The 23,653-nt window shown below is 45.2% G+C and overlaps 2 protein-coding genes across 6 annotated transcripts in view; both read left to right on the forward strand.

The window, feature by feature from the left end:
• The window catches only part of si:dkey-239i20.4, a 38,164-nt gene extending 21,900 nt beyond the window's left edge, over nucleotides 1–16,264 (forward strand). The window contains exons 11-12 of one of the 2 annotated variants that reach the window (XM_046352905.1): nucleotides 93–263; nucleotides 16,132–16,264. In XM_046352905.1, the coding sequence (XP_046208861.1) occupies nucleotides 93–249 (157 nt within the window). In that variant the 3' untranslated portion in view covers nucleotides 250–263; nucleotides 16,132–16,264. Of the gene's footprint in view, nucleotides 1–92; nucleotides 761–16,131 lie in introns of those variants that run through there. The other variant, XM_046352904.1, reaches the window with a different exon arrangement.
• LOC124037813 (flavin-containing monooxygenase 5-like) lies at nucleotides 125–23,437 on the forward strand. 4 transcript variants are annotated; one of them, XM_046352902.1, is made up of 10 exons: nucleotides 125–263; nucleotides 16,132–16,270; nucleotides 16,532–16,720; nucleotides 16,834–16,999; nucleotides 18,232–18,374; nucleotides 20,544–20,740; nucleotides 20,815–20,950; nucleotides 21,121–21,340; nucleotides 21,973–22,045; nucleotides 22,169–23,437. In XM_046352902.1, the coding sequence occupies exons 2-10, from the start codon at nucleotides 16,139–16,141 to the stop codon at nucleotides 22,590–22,592; spliced, it is 1,680 nt and encodes a 559-aa protein (XP_046208858.1). In that variant the 5' UTR covers nucleotides 125–263; nucleotides 16,132–16,138; the 3' UTR covers nucleotides 22,593–23,437. The 4 variants fall into 4 exon arrangements, with proteins under 4 accessions (XP_046208858.1, XP_046208857.1, XP_046208859.1 ...); XM_046352901.1 differs by lacking the exon at nucleotides 125–263 and adding an exon at nucleotides 8,371–8,435; XM_046352903.1 differs by lacking the exon at nucleotides 125–263 and adding an exon at nucleotides 8,468–8,541.
• The last annotated feature ends 216 nt before the right edge of the window (nucleotides 23,438–23,653 follow it).

The raw sequence follows: 23,653 nt of genomic DNA on the forward strand, positions 1-23,653 counted from the left end.
AGGTAGCCCAAAGGGTGGACGGGCAGATTCATTTCCCCTTGTATATCAATAGAATATCATCTCCTATTTTGTATGTATTCATTCTACTCCAGGCTGGAGCCAGAACCCCCCAGGCCCTTGGTCCTTCTGTCCCCCTTGCTGATCACGCTGTCCGTGGGAGCTGTGATGCTAGCTGTGGTCCTCTCCCAGTGTAAACTGACCTTATGTCTACAGGACCTACTACAGGACTCAACTCACCTGCTGGACTAGCTCTCAGCACTACTGTGAGGCTCGGAGTAGAAGAATCCTATATAGCAACAGATCTAGGATCTACATTAATACTCTATTGCATTTAAGTCATTTACATTTACATTTGACATTTAAGTCATTTAGCAGACGCTCTTATCCAGAGCGACTTACAAATTGGTGCATTCACCTTATGACATTGCCTTCACTATCGACCAGGCTCTTTGTTTGTTTTCTTCTCGTCAAGACCAGTATGCGGGGATCTTTTTTCAAGCGTTTATTTTACACCTGCTACGTTAGGTTAGGCTGTATCTGACCTAACAGACTGCTTTTGTTGTCTTACAAAAACACTCATTCGGTGTGCTTGCTGAAAGGAAGTCCTCTCTAAAACTCTTACTCTCATTTGATTTCTTTGGTTAGCTCTAACACTTAAACTGCTTAAGCTATTAACATGAAACCAACTTTAAAAGGTGTAGACGGACCCGACTTAGCGTGCTTGAGAAATTATTTTTGACAAATAAATATGATAAATATCTGCTCTGAGTTAAGATTCAAAGATGTTTGCAGAAGAAAATGGGGTGTCAGCTTTGACATGACCTTTTGATAATTGAACTCCAGTAAGAAGTGGATTTACACCCGGTAACAGAATTACATCATGGGTCCCTGATCTGTACTACACAGACAACATGGATAATGATGTATCCTGAATAGGAACACAAAGGTAGAAATATGCAATATCATATGGGTATTATTCTAAACACGGGCTATTATTCTAATGAGCTCTGCCCTTAACAAGACCATATTTGGTTGGTCTGGACCAGACCAAATCTGAACCAATTATAGACATCTATGTTTCACAAGTTTGGACATTACAGTAGAGTATTGTCAAGTATAGTTCAGTGGAGTATAGTACAATACATTATAGTGGACTCTAGGGTTCTCTACTGTACTATACTGAACTTCACTCGACTGTAGGCCTACTGTATGGAACTATACTCAAATGTACTTGTCTTTGCTGTACTATACTCTACTGCAGGAGTTTTTTTGCTTTGTGACCCACCAATTGAGGCGTCTTTTGAGTAGCGACCCACCATAAGCGTTGAGTGGTGAAGAAATATACACAGACCAACGAATAAGTCAACAATATCATCCTTGCAGCAGAGAGAAAATGTTGCAATTTCAAAACTAATCTTCTGAAATTCCACATATCCTGTAATGGAGCTGAAAGAACATTTAGCCGTTTTAAAGCCAATGTCCTGCAATTCTATGCATTTTGCCATGCTGAGCGAAACAATTGCAGTCTTTAAGCTAATTTCCTACAGTTCTAAGTATTTTGACATGGCTAATGCTGTTTTCTTATGCTCAAATATTATTATTTTTTAAATCAACGAGGGCCTGATTGTCTAGCTTTTATCTTGTTGATTGTATGTAGAGTACCAGTCAAGAGTTTGGACACACCTACTCATTCAAAGGTTTTTCTTTATTTTTATTATTTCTACATTGTAGAATAATAGTGAAGACATGAAAACTATGAAATAACACATGGAATCATGAAGAAACCAAAAAAGTGTTAAACAAATCCAAATATATTTTGTATTTGAGATTCTTCAAAGTAGGCACCCTTGGCCTTGATGACAGATTTGCACACTCTTGGCATTCTCTCAACCAGCATCATGAGGTAGTCGACCCCGGCCTCGAGGACGACCCGGAGGACGAGGCGCGGGGTGATCCGGGTGGAGGCGGTGGAAATCCCTCAAGAGTGAAGGATCTAAAATGTCCCTCCCCGGTACCCAGTACCTCTCCTCCGGACCGTACCCCTCCCAGTCCACGAGGTACTGCAGGCCCCTCACCCGGCGTTTCGAGTCCAGAATAGCTCGTACTGTGTATGCCGGGGACCCCTCGATGTCCAGAGGGGGTGGAGGGACCTCCGATACCTCACTGTCTTGTAGGGGACCAGCTACCACCGGCCTGAGGAGAGACACATGAAACGAGGGGTTAATGCGATAATAAGAGGGAAGTTGCAATCTATAACAAACCTCGTTTATCCTCCTCAGGACTTTAAATGGCCCCACACACTGCGGCCCCAGCTTCCGGCAGGGCAGGCTTCGGGTCGAGAGCCAGACCCTGTCCCCTGGTGCGAACACCGGGGCCTCACTGCGGTGGCGGTCAGTGTCTCTCTTCTGCCATTCACTGGCCTGCCTGAGAGAATCCTGGACTGCCCACCAGGTCTCTCTAGAGCGCTGTACCCACTCCTCCACCGCAGGAGCTTCGGTCTGACTCTGATGCCACGGAGCCAGGACCGGCTGGTAGCCCAGTACGCATTCGAATGGTGACATATTCGTGGATGAATGCCGAAGTGAGTTCTGGGCCAACTCTGCCCACGGGACGTACCTTGCCCATTCTCCTGGCCGGTCTTGGCAATACGACCTCAGAAACCTACCCACTTCCTGGTTTACTCTCTCCACCTGCCCATTACTTTCGGGGTGATAACCAGAGGTATGGCTGACCGAGATCCCCAGACGCTCCATAAATGCCTTCCAAACCCGGGACGTGAACTGGGGACCCCGATCGGAGACGATATCCTCTGGAACCCCATAGTGCCGGAAGACGTGGGTAAATAGAGCCTCTGCAGTCTGTAGGGCCGTAGGGGGACCAGGCAATGGGAGGAGACGGCAGGACTTAGAGAACCGATCCACAACAACCAGAACGGTAGTGTTCCCCTGAGATGGGGGAAGATCAGTAAGGAAATCTACCAAGAGATGGGACCATGGCCGTTGTGGAACCGGGAGGGGATGTAACTTCCCTCTAGCAAGGTGCCTAGGAGCCTTACTCTGGGCGCATACCGAACAGGAAGAGACATAGAGCCTCACATCCCTAGCTAAGATGGGCCACCAGTATTTCCCCCTAAGACCCCGCACTGTCCTATCAATCCCCGGATGACCCGCAGACGGTAGTGTGTGAGCCCACCGAATCAATTTATCACGGACACCAAGCGGTACGTAACTTTGACCGGTCGGACACTGTGTAGGCGCAGGTTCAACCCTCAATGCCCGCTTGATGTCCGCGTCTACCTCCCATACCACTGGGGCCACCAGCCGAGAGGCTGGAAGGATGGGAGTGGGTTCGATGGACCGGTCCTCGGTGTCATAGAGACGGGACAGCGCGTCAGGCCTTAATGTTGAGGGAACCTGGTCTATAAGAGATCGTAAATCTAAAACGTGTAAAGAACATGGCCCACCTAGCCTGACGCGGATTCAGTCTCCTCGCTGCTCGAATATACTCCAGATTATGGTGGTCAGTCCAGATGAGGAAAGGGTGTTTAGCCCCCTCTAGCCAGTGTCTCCACACCTTCAGGGCCTTTACCATAGCTAGTAACTCCCGGTCCCCCACATCATAGTTCCTCTCCGCCGGACCCAGCTTCTTAGAAAAGAAAGCGCAGGGACAGAGCTTCGGTGGCGTGCCCGAGAGCTGAGACAGCACGGCTCCAAACGGCTCCAAACGCCTCGGACGCATCCACCTCCACTATGAATGCTAACGAAGGGTCCGGATGCGCCAACATGGGAGCCCCAGTGAACAGTGCCTTCAACTGGTTGAAGGCTCCATCAGCCTCTGCTGACCACCGCAGACGCACCGGCCCCCCCTTCAGCAGTGAGGTAATGGGCGCCGCTACTTGGCCAAAACCCCGGATAAACCTCCGGTAGTAATTGGCAAACCCTAAAAACCGCTGCACCTCCTTTACCGTGGTCGGAGTCAGCCAATTACGCACAGCGTTAACGCGGTCACACTCCATCATCCTCGAGCTGGAAATGCAATAACCCAGGAAGGAAACGGCTGGTTTGGAGAACACACATTTCTCAGCCTTGACGTAGAGGTCATGCTCCAGCAGTCGCCCAAGAGCCTTGCGCACCAGGGAAACATGTGTGGCGCGTGTGGTAGAATAAATCAAGATGTCATCAATATAGACTACCACACCCTGCCCGTGCAGGTCCCTGAGAATCTCATCTACAAAGGATTGGAAGACGGCTGGAGCATTCTTCAACCCATACAGCATGACGAGGTACTCATATTGGCCTGATGTGGTGCTAAACGCTGTTTTCCACTCGTCTCCTCCCCGAATACGCACCAGATTATACGCGCTCCTGAGGTCCAGTTTTGTGAAGAAACGCTCTCCGTGGAATGATTCCACCGCCGTAGCGATGAGAGGTAGCGGATAACTAAAACCCACTGTGATCGAATTGAGACCTCGATAATCAATGCACGGACGCAGACCTCCCTCCTTTTTCCTCACAAAAAAGAAACTCGAGGAGACGGGTGACATGGAGGGCCGAATGTACCCCTGTCTCAGAGCTTCCGTGACATATGTCTCCATAGCCAGCGTCTCCTCCTGTGACAGTGTGTACACGTGACTCCGGGGAAGTGCAGCGTTCTCCTGGAGGTTTAGCATGCAATCCCACCGTCGAAGGGGTGGTATAATTTGGTCGTTTTCTTCTTACTAAAAGCGATAGCCAAATCGGCATATTCTGGGGGAATGCGCACGGTGGAAACCTGGTCTGGACTCTCCACCGTCGTGGCACCGATGGAAACTCCTATACACCTATCTGAACACTCGTCTGACCACCCCTTAAGAGCCCCTTGTTTCCAGGAAATAAGGGGATTTTGAATAGCCATCCACGGAACCCCCAACACCACTGGAAACCCAGGTGAATCAATAAGGTAGAAACTGATCTTCTCCCTATGATTCCCCTGGGTTACCATGTCCAGCGGAATCGTGGCCTCCCTGACCAGCCCTGACCCGAACGGTCGGCTATCTAAGGAGTGCACGGGGACAGGTGGGTCTATCTGCACTAACGGAATACCCAATTTACGGGCGAGTCCGCGATCCATAAAACTCCCAGCTGCGCCTGAATCGACTAGCACCTTATGTTGAAGAAAGGGAAAAAACGCAGGGGAAAAAAATAAACAAAAACATGTGACCAACAGGGAGCTCTGGGTGAGTTTGGTGCCTACTCACCTGGGGTGGCCGAGGAGTGTTCCGCCGACCAGCTCGACTCCCAGAGGAACTCCTCCAGCACCGGTCCGAAGTGTGTCCTCTCCGTCCACAATAGGAGCAGGAGGAGCCTCCTCCTATGGTCCCCCTAGATGCAGCTGGAAAGTGGAATTGACAGGACCCCTTTTAAACGCCCGCGGGCAGCTAGCAGGTTGTCCAATCGAATAGACATGTCTATTAGTTCATCCAGGGAGAGAGTTGTGTCCCTGCAAGCTAGCTCCCGGCGGACGTCCTCCCGGAGACTACACCGGTAATGGTCCATCAGGGCCCTGTCATTCCACCCAGCACCAGCAGCTAGGGTCCTGAACTCCAACGCGAAGTCCTGCGTGCTCCTCGTCTCCTGTCTGAGGTGGAACAGTCGCTCACAGTCGCTCAACTCCAGGTAGTTGTCCCGAGCCGAGTCCGGACTGTTCCAGACAGCGTTGGCAGCAGACGAGGAGGCTCACACTCTCCTCACCCAAGGGAGCCGGACGCACGGTAGCCAGGTAGAGCTCTAGCTGGAGCAAAAATCCCTGGCACCCAGCCTCCATCGTACTCCCTCGGGGGGGAGAGACGCAGTGCGCTGGACCCAGAGGACGACGTAGGTGGAGTAGGTGGTGTCGGCTGTGGGGGAGCTGGGGTAGACGTCGGTAGACCACTCCTCTCCCATCGTTCCATCCTCTCCATCATCTGGTCCATCGCTGTACCGATCCGATGGAGGACAGCTGTGTGTTGATGGACGCGCTCTTCCATAGTGGGGAGAGGGGTGGTCGCTGCTCCTGCTGACTCAATTTTGGTGGTGTGGGCTTCTGTTACGATAACTAGGAGTGGTGGGTGGAATCAGGCGCAGAGAGCAGGGTTCAGTCGTTTGTCAAATGTATTCACCAGCGCAACAAAAACGGTCACGCCAACACACAGGGCGTATACAAGTTACCAGTCCAAACAACAGGACAAAAATAGTCCAGAGAATAAAGACACGAACAAATAACACCATCCAACAGAGTAAGAAGAAACAAGCCCACACAAATACCCAGCGGGCCTAGTGCCCTTAAATAGCCTACAAACAAACCCTAACACAAAACCGGTGTACCCAATTACCCAATAACCAAAAACAAACGGAAAGGGAATCGATGGCAGCTAATAGGCCGGCGACTACGACCGCCGAGCACCGCCCGAACAGGAAGAGGCACCATCTTCGGCGAGGTTCGTGACAGTAATGGAATTACAAGGCACAAAGCAATGTTTCTTAAACAATAGGCAAATAATTTCTGAAACTAAATGTTGATATTTCTTGTCAGGGGTCTTTACTTCAACAGTATTGTGTTTTGATGTATTTCTAATACCTTTTAAGACTTTTTCTGGTAGATATTTTCTAAGACCCCTTTTCCATCTTTTTGACCAGAAATCAAGGCCATTAATTATGCCTAATTTTTAAAATAGAAATGCCTTAATTTCCCCAAAATATAGACTCCTAGCTTTCATTTGACACCCAATTTGATATGCTCCTGTGAACTTCACATGTTGGTGCTCATGAGTCCTTTTACATGAAATTAACATATATAATTTAACTACATCAACATTTATGATCAACCACAATGCATTTGAATGGCAATCAAGGGGCCATAGACTTTAATGTTAAAAATCATAAAAATGGACACGCTACTATTCTAGACCCACCATCAACTCCAAACCAACATTGAAATGTGCAGACTGACCCAATTTTAGATTGTTTACATACTACATTTTGTTACTGTATATACTTTTTGACCTATAATCATTTAAAATGTGCATAATATACATTACAGTCAGTGGTTTCTATGAGAGGTAGATATTCACAGCAACACTGCTTTCTAACCATTCAAGCAAGAAACACCAAAACCAATTTCAGGATGATGGAAACACTTCACACATTCATAGATTATTCAATTCCTCCATCCTTTTAAGGGTACAATGATGCCTTTTTTTTATCTCAGTATCAAATTACTTCTGGGTAACAATTAAGTACCTTACTGTGATTGTTGTAAATGAAAATGGTCAAAAAGAAACAAAAATAGCTAGAATTTTGCTAGGACTGTCTGGGAGTGGTCTCAGTGGGGAGGGGAAAACTGAACTAGCTGTTATTGGCAGAGAGGTTTGTAACGCTCTTTCATATTGGTCTATTAATTTTATTTTTCAATCAGCTCTTACACTAAAAGGGCATTATCATAATTTTCACAATTTCACAGTATTATTCCAAATTTAAGAACAGAGTGGTAGACAATTGAAATGAAACTGCTCTTTAACAATTTCCGCTACAAACATGAACACAACTTTAACATTTTCAAACTTTATAAATGATGACTATTAAAATTGGCCTAAATTAGCATAAATAACCAATAGTAACTCTTGGACCGTTCAAGCTTGAACATGTTCTGGCTATCCTATCCTTTTCAATCAATCAACACTTCAAGACAAGCTAGCAAGCACACACATTTTCTTCAGGAAATGTACTTTTCTAGTTATTATTATTCGCCTTCCACTGCCAATGTGTGTGTTTCTTGTGCTCCCTTGATTGTATTATCTGTGTCTAATGGTAATGGTACTCCCTGCTTAAATAAAAGTTAAATGAAAATAAATAACATTAAACCATCCTTCATAGTTGTTAGCCTTTACCCTCTAGTTTGTACTCTTGAAGCTATGTCCAGCCTCTGTCTGTAGCTGTTCAACGTTCAACCAAAGCAACGTCCTACTGAAGGAGGCATTGTTGCAGTTTAGAAAGATATGTATTTGGCATTTAAACAGCGACAAAGGAAATGTAAAACAGTGTGTGATGAGGTTCGGGGTTTGTCTCATCTCGTGTGTGATGAGGTTCGGGGTTTATCTCATCTCGTGTGTGATGAGGTTCGGGGTTTGTCTCATCTCGTGTGTGATGAGGTTTGGGGTTTGTCTCATCTCGTGTGTGATGAGGTTCGGGGTTTGTCTCATCTCGTGTGTGATGAGGTTCGGGGTTTGTCTCATCTCTTGACTTGATTCACTCTGTTGACTAATCAGTCTCACACAGTTGACCACCCGGCTGGTGAAATGAACCATTCAGTGCTGGTTTGAGTGACAGAGCTGGAGGGTTTGGGGGAGGGGTTGAGAGGCAAGAAGCTCCGGGGTTTGTATTTTGGCTCATTTCCGCCCTTTTGTTTACTGGAATAGAGAGGTAAGAACAACTTCTTAATCATCAATGTTTACTGTTTGACAAAGTTATTTCTGTCGTCCATTGTGTTTATTGCTCTTGAAGACTAATCAAACAAGAAGAGCATTGGGTGAGCAACTCCCTTTTAAATATTCTGGAAAAGCATGTTGTTTATTAGTAGATTCGACCTGGTTGTGAAGAGCTGTACTAGGGTGAGACAGGCTTCCTGTGTAGATTAAGACTGCGGAGACAGAGAGAGATATGGCTCTGAAAGCGTACCACAATCTAGGGATGAGAACTGCGTTGTACTCTAAATTGTCCTGTCATACAAACTGTTACACCGAGGAGATTGAAAGACTGCTAGCTGTAAGATATGGTGGTGGATCTTTGTTACGTTGTTATTTTGCTTCCACTGATCCTGGGGGCATTAAGGTCAACAGTGTCATGAACCAGGACATTTTAGAAATGGTTAATTGACCACAAAATCCACCTTTTGCAATGGTGATCTCAGTCTCCTTACTTGAACCCCATTGAAAACCTGTGTTTTGAATTGAAGAGGGCAGTCCATAAGTGCTTAGGAAGGATATCAAGGATCTGGAAAGATTCTATATGGAGGAATGGTCTAATATACAAACTGTTACACCGAGAAGATTGAAAGACTGCTAGTTGAGTTGCCATATAGGATTTCCAGTGTTGTTTTGGCTCTGTGCCTTGTTCTCTTCGGCTTACACCGACAGTCTCCAGTATCTCTGGAGTATCTTCTCTCTCCCTCTATCTCCCCCTTCTCTCTTGGCAGCATAATCCTGTCCCACAGGGGGTTAGTGGCACCTTAATTAGGGAGGAAGGCTAGTCCAATGGCTGGAGTGGAATAAGTGTAATGGAATCTAATACACCATTTGCTTCGTTCCAGACATTATTATCAGCCGTCCTCCCTTTAGCAACTTCCTGTGTCATATCCCTGTCTGTCTGTATGTAGGACAAGGGCACCTTCTGAATCTGAATATGTGTTTATATTGTATTTTTTCACATTTTGTAAATAGTGACCGAGCATTAGGGATTAGTGTATCTCGGTGTTTAACTTCAACATCAGAGGTTGAAGTCATTATATATATTTTAAAAGATGTTTTAAACTGTACCTGCAGTCAGGTCCAAAATGATTGCCACCCTTGATAAAGATGAGTAAAAAAGACTACACAATAAATAATATAAATACTGAGGTATATTTTGTGCTCCAAAGAATTGGGGAATATTTTTTTATATTAATACAATTGCTCAGAGAAAGAGATTTTGTTTAATAAGTAATACAAATCTCAAAGACATTTAACATTACATTTAAGTCATTTAGCAGACGCTCTTATCCAGAGCGACTTACAAATTGGTGCATTCACCTTAAGACATCCAGTGGAACAGTCACTTTACAATAGTGCAGCTAAATCTTAAAGGGGGGGTTGAGAGGGATTACTTATCCTATCCTAGGTATTCCTTAAAGAGGTGGGGTTTCAGGTGTCTCCGGAAGGTGGTGATTGACTCCGCTGTCCTGGCGTCGTGAGGGAGTTTGTTCCACCATTGGGGGGCCAGAGCAGCGAACAGTTTTGACTGGGCTGAGCGGGAGCTGTACTTCCTCAGTGGTAGGGAGGCGAGCAGGCCAGAGGTGGATGAACGCAGTGCCCTTGTTTGGGTGTAGGGCCTGATCAGAGCCTGGAGGTACTGAGGTGCCGTTCCCCTCACAGCTCCGTAGGCAAGCACCATGGTCTTGTAGCGGATGCGAGCTTCAACTGGAAGCCAGTGGAGAGAGCGGAGGAGCGGGGTGACGTGAGAGAACGTGGGAAGGTTGAACACCAGACGGGCTGCGGCGTTCTGGATGAGTTGTAGGGGTTTAATGGCACAGGCAGGGAGCCCAGCCAACAGCGAGTTGCAGTAATCCAGACGGGAGATGACAAGTGCCTGGATTAGGACCTGCGCCGCTTCCTGTGTGAGGCAGGGTCGTACTCTGCGGATGTTGTAGAGCATGAACCTACAGGAACGGGCCACCGCCTTGATGTTAGTTGAGAACGACAGGGTGTTGTCCAGGATCACGCCAAGGTTCATCCTCCTCTGGGAGGAGGACACAATGGAGTTGTCAACCGTGATGGCGAGATCATGGAACGGGCAGTCCTTCCCCGGGAGGAAGAGCAGCTCCGTCTTGCCGAGGTTCAGCTTGAGGTGGTGATCCGTCATCCACACTGATATGTCTGCCAGACATGCAGAGATGCGATTCGCCACCTGGTCATCAGAAGGGGGAAAGGAGAAGATTAATTGTGTGTCGTCTGCATAGCAATGATAGGAGAGACCATGTGAGGTTATGACAGAGCCAAGTGACTTGGTGTATAGCGAGAATAGGAGAGGGCCTAGAACAGAGCCCTGGGGGACACCAGTGGTGAGAGCGCGTGGTGAGGAGACAGATTCTCGCCACGCCACCTGGTAGGAGCGACCTGTCAGGTAGGACGCAATCCAAGCGTGGGCCGCGCCGGAGATGCCCAACTCAGAGAGGGTGGAGAGGAGGATCTGATGGTTCACAGTATCGAAGGCAGCCGATAGATCTAGAAGGATGAGAGCAGAGGAGAGAGAGTTAGCTTTAGCAGTGCGGAGCGCCTCCGTGATACAGAGGAGAGCAGTCTCAGTTGAATGACTAGTCTTGAAACCTGACTGATTTGGATCAAGAAGGTCATTCAGAGAGAGATAGCGGGAGAGCTGGCCAAGGACGGCATGTTCAAGAGTTTTCGAGAGAAAAGAAAGAAGGGATACTGGTCTGTAGTTGTTGACATCGGAGGGATCGAGTGTAGGTTTTTTCAGAAGGGGTGCAACTCTCGCTCTCTTGAAGACGGAAGGGACGTAGCCAGCGGTCAGGGATGAGTTGATGAGCGAGGTGAGGTAAGGGAGAAAGTCTCCGGAAATGGTCTGGAGAAGAGAGGAGGGGATAGGGTCAAGCGGGCAGGTTGTTGGGCGGCCGGCCGTCACAAGACGCGAGATTTCATCTGGAGAGAGAGGGGAGAAAGAGGTCAGAGCACAGGGTAGGGCAGTGTGAGCAGAACCAGCGGTGTCGTTTGACTTAGCAAATGAGGATCGGATGTCGTCGACCTTCTTTTCAAAATGGTTGACGAAGTCATCTGCAGAGAGGGAGGAGGGGGGGAGGAGGATTCAGGAGGGAGGAGAAGGTGGCAAAGAGCTTCCTAGGGTTAGAGGCAGATGCTTGGAATTTAGAGTGGTAGAAAGTGGCTTTAGCAGCAGAGACAGAGGAGGAAAATGTAGAGAGGAGGGAGTGAAAGGATGCCAGGTCCGCAGGGAGGCGAGTTTTCCTCCATTTCCGCTCGGCTGCCCGGAGCCCTGTTCTGTGAGCTCGCAATGAGTCGTCAAGCCACGGAGCGGGAGGGGAGGACCGAGCCGGCCTGGAAGATAGGGGACATAGATAGTCAAAGGATGCAGAAAGGGAGGAGAGGAGGGTTGAGGAGGCAGAATCAGGAGATAGGTTGGGGAAGGTTTGAGCAGAGGGAAGAGATGATAGGATGGAAGAGGAGAGAGTAGCGGGGGAGAGAGAGCGAAGGTTGGGACGGCGCGATACCATCCGAGTAGGGGCAGTGTGGGAAGTGATGGATGAGAGCGAGAGGGAAAAGATTACAAGGTAGTGGTCGGAGACTTGGAGGGGAGTTGCAATGAGGTTAGTGGAAGAACAGCATCTAGTAAAGATGAGGTTGAGCGTATTGCCTGCCTTGTGAGTAGGGGGGGAAGGTGAGAGGGTGAGTTCAAAAGAGGAGAGGAGTGGAAAGAAGGAGGCAGAGAGGAATGAGTCAAAGGTAGACGTGGGGAGGTTAAAGTCGCCCAGAACTGTGAGAGGTGAGCCGTCCTCAGGAAAGGAGCTTATCAAGGCATCAAGCTCATTGATGAACTCTCCGAGGGAACCTGCAGGGCGATAAATGATAAGGATGTTAAGCTTGAAAGGGCTGGTAACTGTGACAGCATGGAATTCAAAGGAGGCGATAGACAGATGGGTAAGGGGAGAAAGAGAGAATGACCACTTGGGAGAGATGAGGATCCCGTGCCACCACCCCGCTGACCAGAAGCTCTCGGGTGTGCGAGAACACGTGGGCGGACGAAGAGAGAGCAGTAGGAGTAGCAGTGTTGTCTGTGGTGATCCATGTTTCCGTCAGTGCCAAGAAGTCGAGGGACTGGAGTGAGGCATAGGCTGAGATGAACTCTGCCTTGTTGGCCGCAGATCGGCAGTTCCAGAGGCTACCGGAGACCTGGAACTCCACGTGGGTCGTGCGCGCTGGGACCACCAGATTAGGGTGGCCGCGGCCACGCGGTGTGGAGCGTTTGTATGGTCTGTGCAGAGAGGAGAGAACAGGGATAGACAGACACATAGTTGACAGGCTACAGATGAGGCTACACTAATGCAAAGGAGATTGGAATGACAAGTGGACTACACGTCTCGAATGTTCAGAAAGTTAAGCTTACGTAGCAAGAATCTTATTGACTAAAATGATTAAAATGATACAGTACTGCTGAAGTAGGCTAGCTAGCAGTGGGTGCGTTGTTGACACTACACTAATCAAGTCGTTCCGTTGAGTGTAATAGTTTCGACAGTGCTGCTATTCGGGGGCTAGCTGGCTAGCTAGCAGTGTTGTTTACGTTACGTTGCGTTAAAAGAACGACAATAGCTGGCTAGCTAACCTAGAAAGTCGCTCTAGACTACACAATTATCTTTGATACAAAGACGGCTATGTAGCTAGCTATGTAGCTAGCTACGATCAAACAAATCAAACCGTTGTACTGTAATGAAATGAAATGAAAATGTGATACTACCTGTGAATGCGACCGGGTTGTTGAGTTCTATTCAGAAGACGTTGGCTAGCTGTTGGCTAGCTGTTGGCTAGCTGTTGGCTAGCTAGCAGAGTCTCCTACGTTAAGGACGACAAATAGCTGGCTAGCTAACCTCGGTAAATTAAGATAATCACTCTAAGACTACACACTCTAAACTACACAATTATCTTGGATACGAAGACAGCAAAGACAGCTATGTAGCTAGCTAACACTACACTAATCAAGTCGTTCAGTTGAGTGTAATAGTTCTACAGTGCAGCTAATCGGTGGACGTTAGCTAGCTGGCTAGCTGCTGGGCAGAGCAGTGAAGACTACGTTAGGACGGCGAAATACGATAATTACGCAATTATCTTTGATACAAAGATGGCTATGTAGCTAGCTAAGAAGAAATTGCTAAGATTAGACAAATCAAACCGTTGTGCTATAATGAAATGTAATGAAATATAATGAAAAAGTTATACTACCTGCGGAGCGAAGTTCCGATGCGACCGCTCGCTCCAACCCGGAAGCAGACAAAGGTGTAAAAATTCTTGGCACCCCTGTTTTAAATATCATGAGATTGGAGAACACATTGGGAGGGATCTTCTTACAGTGGGTCTGAGGCACTTTTCAGCATATGCTTCAGTTTTCTGACACCAAACCTGTCACTGGTGTGCGTGGCCAAAGGCAGTGCTAAGGTCAAATGCTCTTTGGTCGCTCACACTAGTAGTGAGTTTGACATCGGGAAAACTGAAGCTTTTTTGCTCATCTTTGCCAATAATTTTTGACCTGACTGTAAAATGGGAATATTTGTACACAACAAATTGGCCAGTGTTACTTAGTGATGAATGTTCATTATAACATTTCTAGAGTTGATTCAGGAGTTAAATGAACTCTTAGTGGTGTATAAGAACCCAAAGGTTCTACCTCATACTGCTGGTTGAGAGAATGCCAAGAGTGTGCAAAGCTGTCATCAAGGCAAAGGGTGGCTACTTAGAAGAACCTCAAAAATAAAATATATTTTGATATGTGTAACAGTTGTTTGGTTACTACATGATCCAGTATGTGTTCTTTCATAGTTTTGATGTCTTCACTATTATTCTACAATGTAGAAAATACAAAAAAAAATGAAGAAGAACTATTGAATGAGGAGGTGTGTCATTGGCAACTTTCTATTTGTAGTGAGCTTCATTGTGAAGCTACCAGAATTCACAGAGAGACAGATAAACATGTTGATTCTTTGTTTAGCAGATATCTTCTGTGTATAAAGTGACTCGGTAGAGAACACACGTATCTAATAACACACTAATCTGTTTAAGTGGTCTGAGGCAGTTGTTAAATAACAAGCATTTTCAAGTGCAATGTTAGTAACAATGATTTGGGGAAACAGCTCAGAGATGTAATGATGCTCCTATGATGGTTCTAAAGATGAACGTAGCCTTAAGATGCTTTTGGGAAACCGGGCCCAGTGTGCTAGAGTAAAACTAGACTGTCAACGTAAGACTGTAAGGTATTTGTTATGTCATAAAGAGTTTAATTTGAATGAAAACATATTCACGTAGGCCCTCACTTGGTGAAGGCCATTGAAAGCGATTGAATGCAACAACCATGTCTCTGTCACTAACAAACACAAGTCATGAATGGGGGCGTGCTCAGCCCTCTGTTTCCTGTAGTCCACGATCAGCTCCTTTGTCTTGCTGACATTGAGGGAGAGGTTGCTGTCCTGGCACCACACTGCCAGGCCTCATCGTCGTCGACAAACTTAATAATAGTGTTGGAGTCGTGTGTGAACGGAGTAAAGGAGGGGACCAAGCATGCACCCGTGAGGAGGCCCTGTGTTGAGCGTCAGCATGACGGATGTGTTGTTGTCTACTTCTCACCACTTACGGGTGGCCCGTCAGGCAGTCCAGGAACCAGTTGCAGAGGGAGGTGTTCAGTCCCAGGATGCTTAGCTTAGTGATGAGCTTGGAGGGCACTATGATGTTGAAAGCTGAGCTGTTGTCAATAAACAATATTTTCACACAGGTGTTCCTCTTGTCCTGGTGGGAGAGGGCAGTGTGGAGTGCAATAGAGACTGCCCCTTAACCTCCCGCTGCCTGATGCCCTCAAGGAGTGGAGACCAGGACAGAAGCTATAAAAGAAAATAGCCCAAAGTTCACATTCACATAACTGCTGCTTCGCTCTGTAGATAAACTACATGTTAAGGTATACATTCTCTCAGATGAAGGTTAAAGGGGTGAGATGAATGTACAGTTACAGTACAGATTTACTCAAACCCACTTACATAGCTGTAGGTCTCTACGCCAATCATTTATTGATTGAAAATTGTGTATGGGTTGAAAAGCCAATCAGCGCCTTCAGAGAAAAGCAAATGACTGTTTCAAGCTTTTTTTCCCCTGTTTCTCTGTTTAACAGCTAAAATATAACAACATGGTTAAAATACAACTAATTAGAAAGCATTGACAATTCCACTTCCAGTGGTGCTGTGCTTCTCTCATACCCACCTCACTCCAATGCCCTTCCCCCCACCATGGCCTATAGTCAAGGGGTCAAGACTTTGGCACCGAGCTGAACATTTTCATGACCATCCCCCTGAGACACTGCCACTCCCCAATAACCAATCAGACACTGATTTGGTCTGACCATGACCCTCCCCTGCCTGTACAGGCCAGGGTTCCTCAATCTCGTCACAAGTGGACATGTGTGATGGTGTGCGTGGACAGAAGTGAGAGTGATATTGTAACTTATGTATTCGTTATTGGTTGTAGTTATTCCAATGGCACTTTCATTGGTACTAACCATCTCTCTCTCTCTCTCTCTCTCTCTCTCTCTCTCTCTCTCTCTCTCTCTCTCTCTCTCTCTCTCTCTCTCTCTCTCTCTGTAGTTCCATCATGGTGTGTACAGTAGCAGTGATCGGTGCGGGTCCCTCAGGTCTGACCAGCATCAAGAGCTGTCTGGATGAGGGTCTGGAGCCCACCTGTTTCGAGAGCAGTGATGACATCGGGGGACTGTGGAGGTTCAAGGTGAGGGAGCTGGCTGAGGAACCTGGTGCCTGATTAACCAGTATAGTGGATTAGAGTGTTCGTCTCAGTAAGAAGATACAGGGAGAACATCTCAGTCACTGGGAGAGTGTGTGTCCGCTACTGCTGGAGATCCATATTTAAATGACACCGGCTCTCTTTCAATATCTAACGTTTATCCAGTATAAATTACCCTGGCTTTGTTCCAATATCTAATGTATTGGGCATATTAGTGCTTATCCTCAGTCTGTCCTTGTCCTTTAGGAGCATCCAGACCCAGGAAGGGCCAACATCTACCAGTCTGTCATCATCAACAGCTCCAAGGAGATGATGTCATACAGCGATTTCCCTCCTCCTGCTCACCTGCCCAACAACATGCACCACCCCCAGCTGCTGAGCTACCTACGACTTTACGCTCAGACCTTTGACCTCTTCAAGCACATCTACTTCCAGGTCAGAGGGCATGAAGGAAGGAAGTGGATGTTTATTCAGTCACATCTTATGTTAGGATCCCTTTCAACGGTAAATAGTGATTCATTTAATGTGTGTGTGCCTGCATGTGTCAGACCACTGTGGTGAGTGTGCGTCAGAGGCCAGACTTCCCAGTGTCAGGCCAGTGGGAGGTGGAGACAGAGAGGAGAGAAGGTCAGAGGGAGATTCAGGTCTTTGATGCTGTGATGGTCTGCACCGGTCACTTTACACAACCACACTTGCCTCTCAATGACTTCCCAGGTAACTTTAAATTCGCTATCCCTATCGTAGTCCCCATTGTCATTGTGTATTTGATTATTTCCCATGTATATGCTACTATCACTGGAGATATATAGACTCAGATCCTATTCTCATCATGCATACATACATCATGTGCAGAGTGCCTTCAGAAAGTATTCATACTCATTGACTTATTCCACATTTTGTTCTGTTACAGGCTCAAATCAAAATGGATTCAATATATTTTTTTCTCAGCGATCTACACACAATAGCCCATCATTTATAAGTGAAAACATGTTTTTAGAAATGCAAATTTATTGAAAATTAAATCCAGAAATATCTGTATCTCATAAATAAGTGTTCACATTCCCGTCAACTTGGTTGTTGATCATTGCTAGACAGCCATTTTCAAGTCTTGCCATAGATTTTCAAGCCAATTTAAGTAAAAACTGTAACTAGGTCACTCACAAACTTTCAATGTCATCTTGGTAAGTTAAGTGCAGTGTATATTTGGCCTTGTTGTCCTGCTGAAAGTTGAATTTGTCCCCCAGTATCTATTGGGAAGAAGATTGAACCAGGTGTTCCTCTGATTTTGCCTGAGCTCAGCTCTATTCTGTTTCTATTTATCCTAAAACACTGCCTGGTCCTTGTTGATGACAAGCATACCCATAACATGATATGCCTGTATCTTGCAGTGACTTATTTAATTTATTTAGCAAGGATACTTCACTCAGTAACAACTGCCACTATTTTCCAGGGAGTCATGGGTAAATTGGATGTATTGATACACCACCCAAAGAGTAATTAATAACTTCACCATGCTCTAAGGGATATTCTATGCTCTTTTTTAAAATCTACCACTAGGTGCCCTTCTTTACGAAGCATTGGAAAACCTCCTTGATCTTTGTGGTTGTACCTGTGTTAATTGTATGTACAGAGATGAGGTAGTCAACACAGAAATGTCAGATTTTCATTTTTTATTCATTTGTAAAAAAAAATCTAAAAATATAATTCCACTTTGACATTGTGGAGGTGAGGTGAGTGGCACAACATATTACTTTAATGCATTTCAAATTCAGGCTGTAACATAACAAAATGTGGAAAAAGTCAAAGGGTATGAATACTTTTTGAAGGCACTGTATATCCCATTCATAGCTCTCACAAAGTATAATTTGAATATCATGCTCAATCATCATCATCAATCAATTACCACAAGTATCATTATTTATAATTTGATTATCTGATCCTCCCAGGTATAGAAGAGTTTGAGGGCAGGTACTTTCACAGTTGGGAATACCTCAGTGCTGAGGGGCTGCAGGGGAAGAGGGTGGTGGTGGTTGGGATTGGGAATTCTGGAGGTGACATCGCTGTGGATGCCAGCAGAGTAGCGGAGCAGGTGAGTGGGAAATCCTCTGATTCTTCTGGAAGTGATCCTTTCAGATATTATGCAGCGCAGGGTTTCTTGAAAATTGGGACAATCCATGACCGGCAGGGAAACTTCATTTTAATAGTAAAAATATCTGTATTTTTTGCTTTATTTGAGCTTAAACATTCAATTTAGTATAATTGTATAAGGGAATGTAATTGTTGTTTGGGGAATTTAAATATTTTCTATATTATTAACTTTCATGTCAGCACTATGCCCATAAATGCTCTTATTCAGCGCAAAGGATCCCAATTTCAAACTCTAAAAAAAAAGTGTTTAAAAAAATAATAATTATGCCAATAATATTAACTGAAAATGGGATATTGTGTAGTTTCTTGAAATAGCCCTCTGTAGCTTAAAATATTATTGAATCCTAAAAAATGTGTCCAGAGTTGGTCAACTCCATCAGATTTGTCTAAAATGAATCAGGAATGAGCAGGGTCAGCTATACCATAAGGACCCCTTCTCTATAGCTGTGTTCGAATACTCACATTTAACCATACTATTTATGATGTGAATTGAGTATATATTATGCTTATTTGTAGTAGCAGTATCAGTAGGTTTATAATTGAACACATGTATGAAGATTTTACACTATTGTGGAGAGATGTACTGTTTGGATTCTTTACATACAATATTGATTGCAATTGATTTCATTATATTGATTGCAATTGATTTCATTATTCTTTTGGCCAAATTTCATATACACAAATGTACATTTTTCGTACCCTACAAAAATAAATTGAACTGTATTTTAAGACGGTTAAATGCTCTACTAACAAAAAAGCTGTTAGAATTGTAAGTATATGCAGGTTCCTTAAGGTCCTTGTGTAATTGTAATGTGATATTGTACCACCTAGCTCGATTGCCCATTGTTTGTAATCTATGTATGCTTGTGTTCCCTCATGTGCTTTATGTATTGATTTGTTGTTAATAAAACTTTTTTTTGTTTGTTTTTGTCATTGTATGGATATAGTTATCGTGCCAAAAGTTCCCGGATGTCGTACTAAATTTGGCAAAATACGAAGTATACATGCAGTGGACACTGTTGTGCTTTTAGGGCCCATAATCCAATTCTTCTGAAAAGGGGCGTGGCTTCATAACTTTTCAGATTGGAAGAAAATTGCGGAAGTCCGACGCGAGCAAATACAAATTCAATGCTTTAACTAATTGTGACAAATGTTAAGAAAATATTGAGCAATGTAATAAAGTAATGACTTTTCAAATAAGTTACCTACCGCATAGCATTACAGCAGTATGTACTGGAATGTTAGCGAGTTACCTAATGTTTGTTGGCTACTATTACGTTGAACTTGCCAGGCAGTATATTAACTATTTGCTATCTAACTAACTACCCAACGTGTATTGACTTGATTATTCACATCATTCTTAGCTAAGTGGTATAGTCGTGCTATTCAATGGACATAGTTAATTCTGCATATTTACTCCGATTTCAGAGCACTCTCGCACAAAATAACTGATGAATTTACGAATGCTCAACACCCATTGAACTTGACCGGTGTCAGTAAACGTCGGCAAAACAAAAAGTTCTTAAATTGTTGCCAGCAGCAGTTAGTCACCAACGCCCTGGATAATATGAAAACAGCCTAACCAGTTCTGCTACAACAAATATATAATTATTGATGCTAGCATTGGATGTGCTCTTGGAAGCAGAACAACTTGTGTCGCCGACAGGTGCAGGTAGTAGCAGTACTACCAGTAGAGCTGGTATGTGTCTCTATGGACGCGGGCCTTAGTTTTTATCCATTACGGACCGTTAGTGGAATTCCCGCGAGAGAGTAACGGTTAATGTGATTGGATGTTAATTATTTGACTAGGCTACCTGTATTTGACAATGTGTTGTTATTTCGCTGAACACTAAATTTGAATCACATTTTTATTTGGCGTACCCCAGTTTGGGAATACCTGAGCTACACTATAGTGACTTGTTTTGTCACAAAGATAAATTAGGCAAACTATTAGAATTTTAGCAACCAGGAAATGGCGTAGCCAAATTGAGATTGTCCCGTCTTTGAAGATACCCTGATGGAAATAATAAAAACTACTAGCTAGCATGAACAGGAATAGAGTTGGCCATCTCTGCCAAAGATCATTAACCCTTTCTCTCCTGGTCTACAGGTGTACCTCAGCACACGGAAAGGGGCATGGGTGGTCAGCAGGGTAGGGGCGGGGGGACTGCCAGGTGACCTAGTGGGCACTTCAAGATTGGACAGGCTAGTGCAGAAGCTCTTCCCCTCCTGGATTACCATGATGATGGAGAAGAAACTGAACAGAACCTTCGACCACAGACTGTACGGCCTACAACCAAAACACAGGTAAAATCTCTACATTTCTGACTGACTTACTGACGATTGATTGATCCATCCATTGATCCATCCATCATTTTCAGGTTCTTTGCCCAGATCCCAGTGGTGAATGATGATCTACCTGGTCGAATCATCTCTGGTCGTGTTCTGGTCAAACCCAACATCAGGGAGATCAAAGGCTCCAGTGTGGTGTTTGAGGATGGGAGCGTCGTGGAAAAGGTGAAGACACACACACACACACACTCTCTCTTCCCTTATCCCCTCTACCATACCTTCCCTCTCTTCCCTTATCCCCTCTACCCTACCTTCCCTCTCTTCACTTATCCCCTCTACCCTACCTTCCCTCTCTTCCCTTATCCCCTCTACCCTACCTTCCCTCTCTTCCCTAGGTGGATGTTGTGGTGTTTGCCACTGGCTACAACTATGACTTTCCTTTCCTGCCTTCGGGTCTGCTGACTAATGGTGGTCACCGCCTGTGTCTGTACCGTCATGTGTTCCCCCCGGGGCTGACTCGGCCCAGTCTGGCTGTAGTGGGCTTCATCTGTAACCTGGGAGCCATCAACCCTCTGGCTGAGATGCAGGCCCGCTGGGCCACCCAGGTCTTTAAAGGTAACAACTAACTGCAACCTGTATGCTTTCGTTGGCTGGCCCTCGCTTCATATTCGTTGCCAAACCCACTGGCTCCAGGTCATCTATAGGTTCTTGCTAGGTAAAGCCCCACCTTATCTCAGCTCACTGGTTACCATAGCAGCCCCCACCCGTAGCGTGCGCTCCAGCAGGTATATTTCACTGGTCACCCCCAAAGCCAATTCCTCCTTTGGTCGTCTTTCCTTCCAGTTCTCTGCTGCCAATGACTGAAAATAATTGCAAAAATAACTGAAGCTCCCTCCCTCACTAACTTTAAACATCAGCTATCAGAACAGCTTACAGATCACTGCACCAGTACATAGCCCAGCCAACTACCTCATCCCCATATTATTTTGTATATTTATATTTGTTTTTTGTTTTTTATCCAAGTTGCAGTTGTAAATGAGAACTTGTTCTCAACTGGCTTACCTGATTAAATAAAGGTGAAATAAAAAATAAATAAGTAACAACTCCCTCACTAACTCCCCTTTTCCTGATTCATCCCAGTGCTCTGTGTCTGAAGTTGGGTAGCCAAGTGTATTTGAATGCGAGCGATGGAAGATTTGAGGTTTGTGTCAATAGTAATGTGTGGAATACATGATTTCTTGCTCCAGGGTTACTAACACTGCCCTCACAAGAAGCCATGCTGCAGGACGTAAAGAGAGATACCAGCACGTTGCCAAACAGGTGGGACAACATCCATGTGTCACATACTGTAATTCGTTTGCCAATAGGTAAACTAATTTTTTTACATTTAGGTATAAGCACTTTCAAAACACCTGCGTGTGTATACCCTCCTTCTCCCTCCAGGGTTGCCTGTTTGGAGCGTCACCCTCTCCAGGTGGACCACATCCCCTACATGGACTCCATGGCAGAGGAGTTGGGGGTTCGTCCTAATCTCCTAGGGCTCCTGTTGAGGGAGCCTGGTGTGGGGCTGCGTGTGCTACTGGGGCCCTGCACCCCGTACCAGTACCGTCTGAGAGGGCCAGGACAGTGGGACGGAGCCCGACAGGCCATCCTCACCCAGTGGGAGCGTGTAGCCCAGCCCTTCAGGACCAGGATGCCGCCACAACCAGAGAGCAGAACCAGAGCCTCCTCTAGTCTGATACTGACTCTGTCTGGCACTGTTCTCCTACTAACAACCTTCTATACCAGACACAGTCTCTCATCACTCTCCACAGGCCTCCTCTATAAGATATACAGACTACCTGAGATCATATGGGGGTGGAAATGAACACTATGGGCCTATTGCATCCACTGTTGGCCACTATTTTATCTCTCATTAAACTATCAATACACACTAAGATCACCTGCACAGCTGATCTTAATTGCTTCCAAAATGTGCTGTTCTCTAAAAGCCGAGCTACATGTGACGTCAGTGTTAACTTGGCCTCGCTTTATTCAAACATTTCCAAGACAGGCTATTTATTATCTTCGGTAGAAATAAAACCTGGAAACCGAGCAGACTAAGGGGTGATTGAACTATTTCACAATCATTCAGTGCAACTAAAATAAAGCATTTTCTTGTTTAGAAATTATACTGAGGCAATACATCGTACAGGTTATATCAGGGTTTTTCAAACGCGGTCCTAGGTGCATGTTTTAATTTTTGCTCTAGCACTACACAGCTGATTCAAATAATCAAAGCTTGATGATGAGTTGGTTATTTGAATCAGCTGTGTAGCGCTTGGGAAACATCTAAATGTGCACCCAGGGGGGCCCCAGGACCAAGTTTGGGAAACTCTGGCTAATATGAATGAAAAATGCTGGTGTACTCATTACTTTTTAATTTCCAAATTATATCATCCATTAATTACAACTTGTCTTATTAACTATGGTTATTTCTGATCAAGAGGACAAAACCAAATATCCCTGAATTGTCCATATCGAAATTGTGTAACTAAATCAAGTCAATCATGACTGATTTCATGTAATCTTTGTTTTTGTCAAATTCAAGGTATACAGTGCCTTCGAAAAGTTTAGAACCCTTGACTTTTTCCACGTTTTGTTATGTTTACAGCCTTATTCTAAAATGGATAAAGACAAAGCAAAAAAAGTTATTATTTATTTAAAATTTTCACAAATGTATAAAGAACTAAAAACAGAAATACCTTATTTACATAAGTATTCAGACCCTTTGCTATGAGAGCTCAGGTGCATCTTGTTTCTATTGATCATCCTTGAGATGTTTCTACAACTTCATTGGAGTCCACTTGTGGTAAATTCAATTGATTGGGCATGATTTGTCCAACTCCTGTACTTGGGGAGTTTCTCTGGGCCACTCAAGGGCATTCA

This window comes from Oncorhynchus gorbuscha, linkage group LG06 (genome assembly GCF_021184085.1).
Source record: "Oncorhynchus gorbuscha isolate QuinsamMale2020 ecotype Even-year linkage group LG06, OgorEven_v1.0, whole genome shotgun sequence".
Lineage (NCBI taxonomy): Eukaryota > Metazoa > Chordata > Actinopteri > Salmoniformes > Salmonidae > Oncorhynchus > Oncorhynchus gorbuscha.

Bases quoted from the DNA above. Each gene is read 5' to 3' on its own strand.
- LOC124037813 (XM_046352900.1), top strand. The intron at 20,741-20,814 runs GTAAAATCTCTA...CATCATTTTCAG, and splicing joins GGCCTACAACCAAAACACAG to GTTCTTTGCCCAGATCCCAG. The intron at 21,341-21,972 runs GTAACAACTAAC...TTCTTGCTCCAG, and splicing joins GGCCACCCAGGTCTTTAAAG to GGTTACTAACACTGCCCTCA.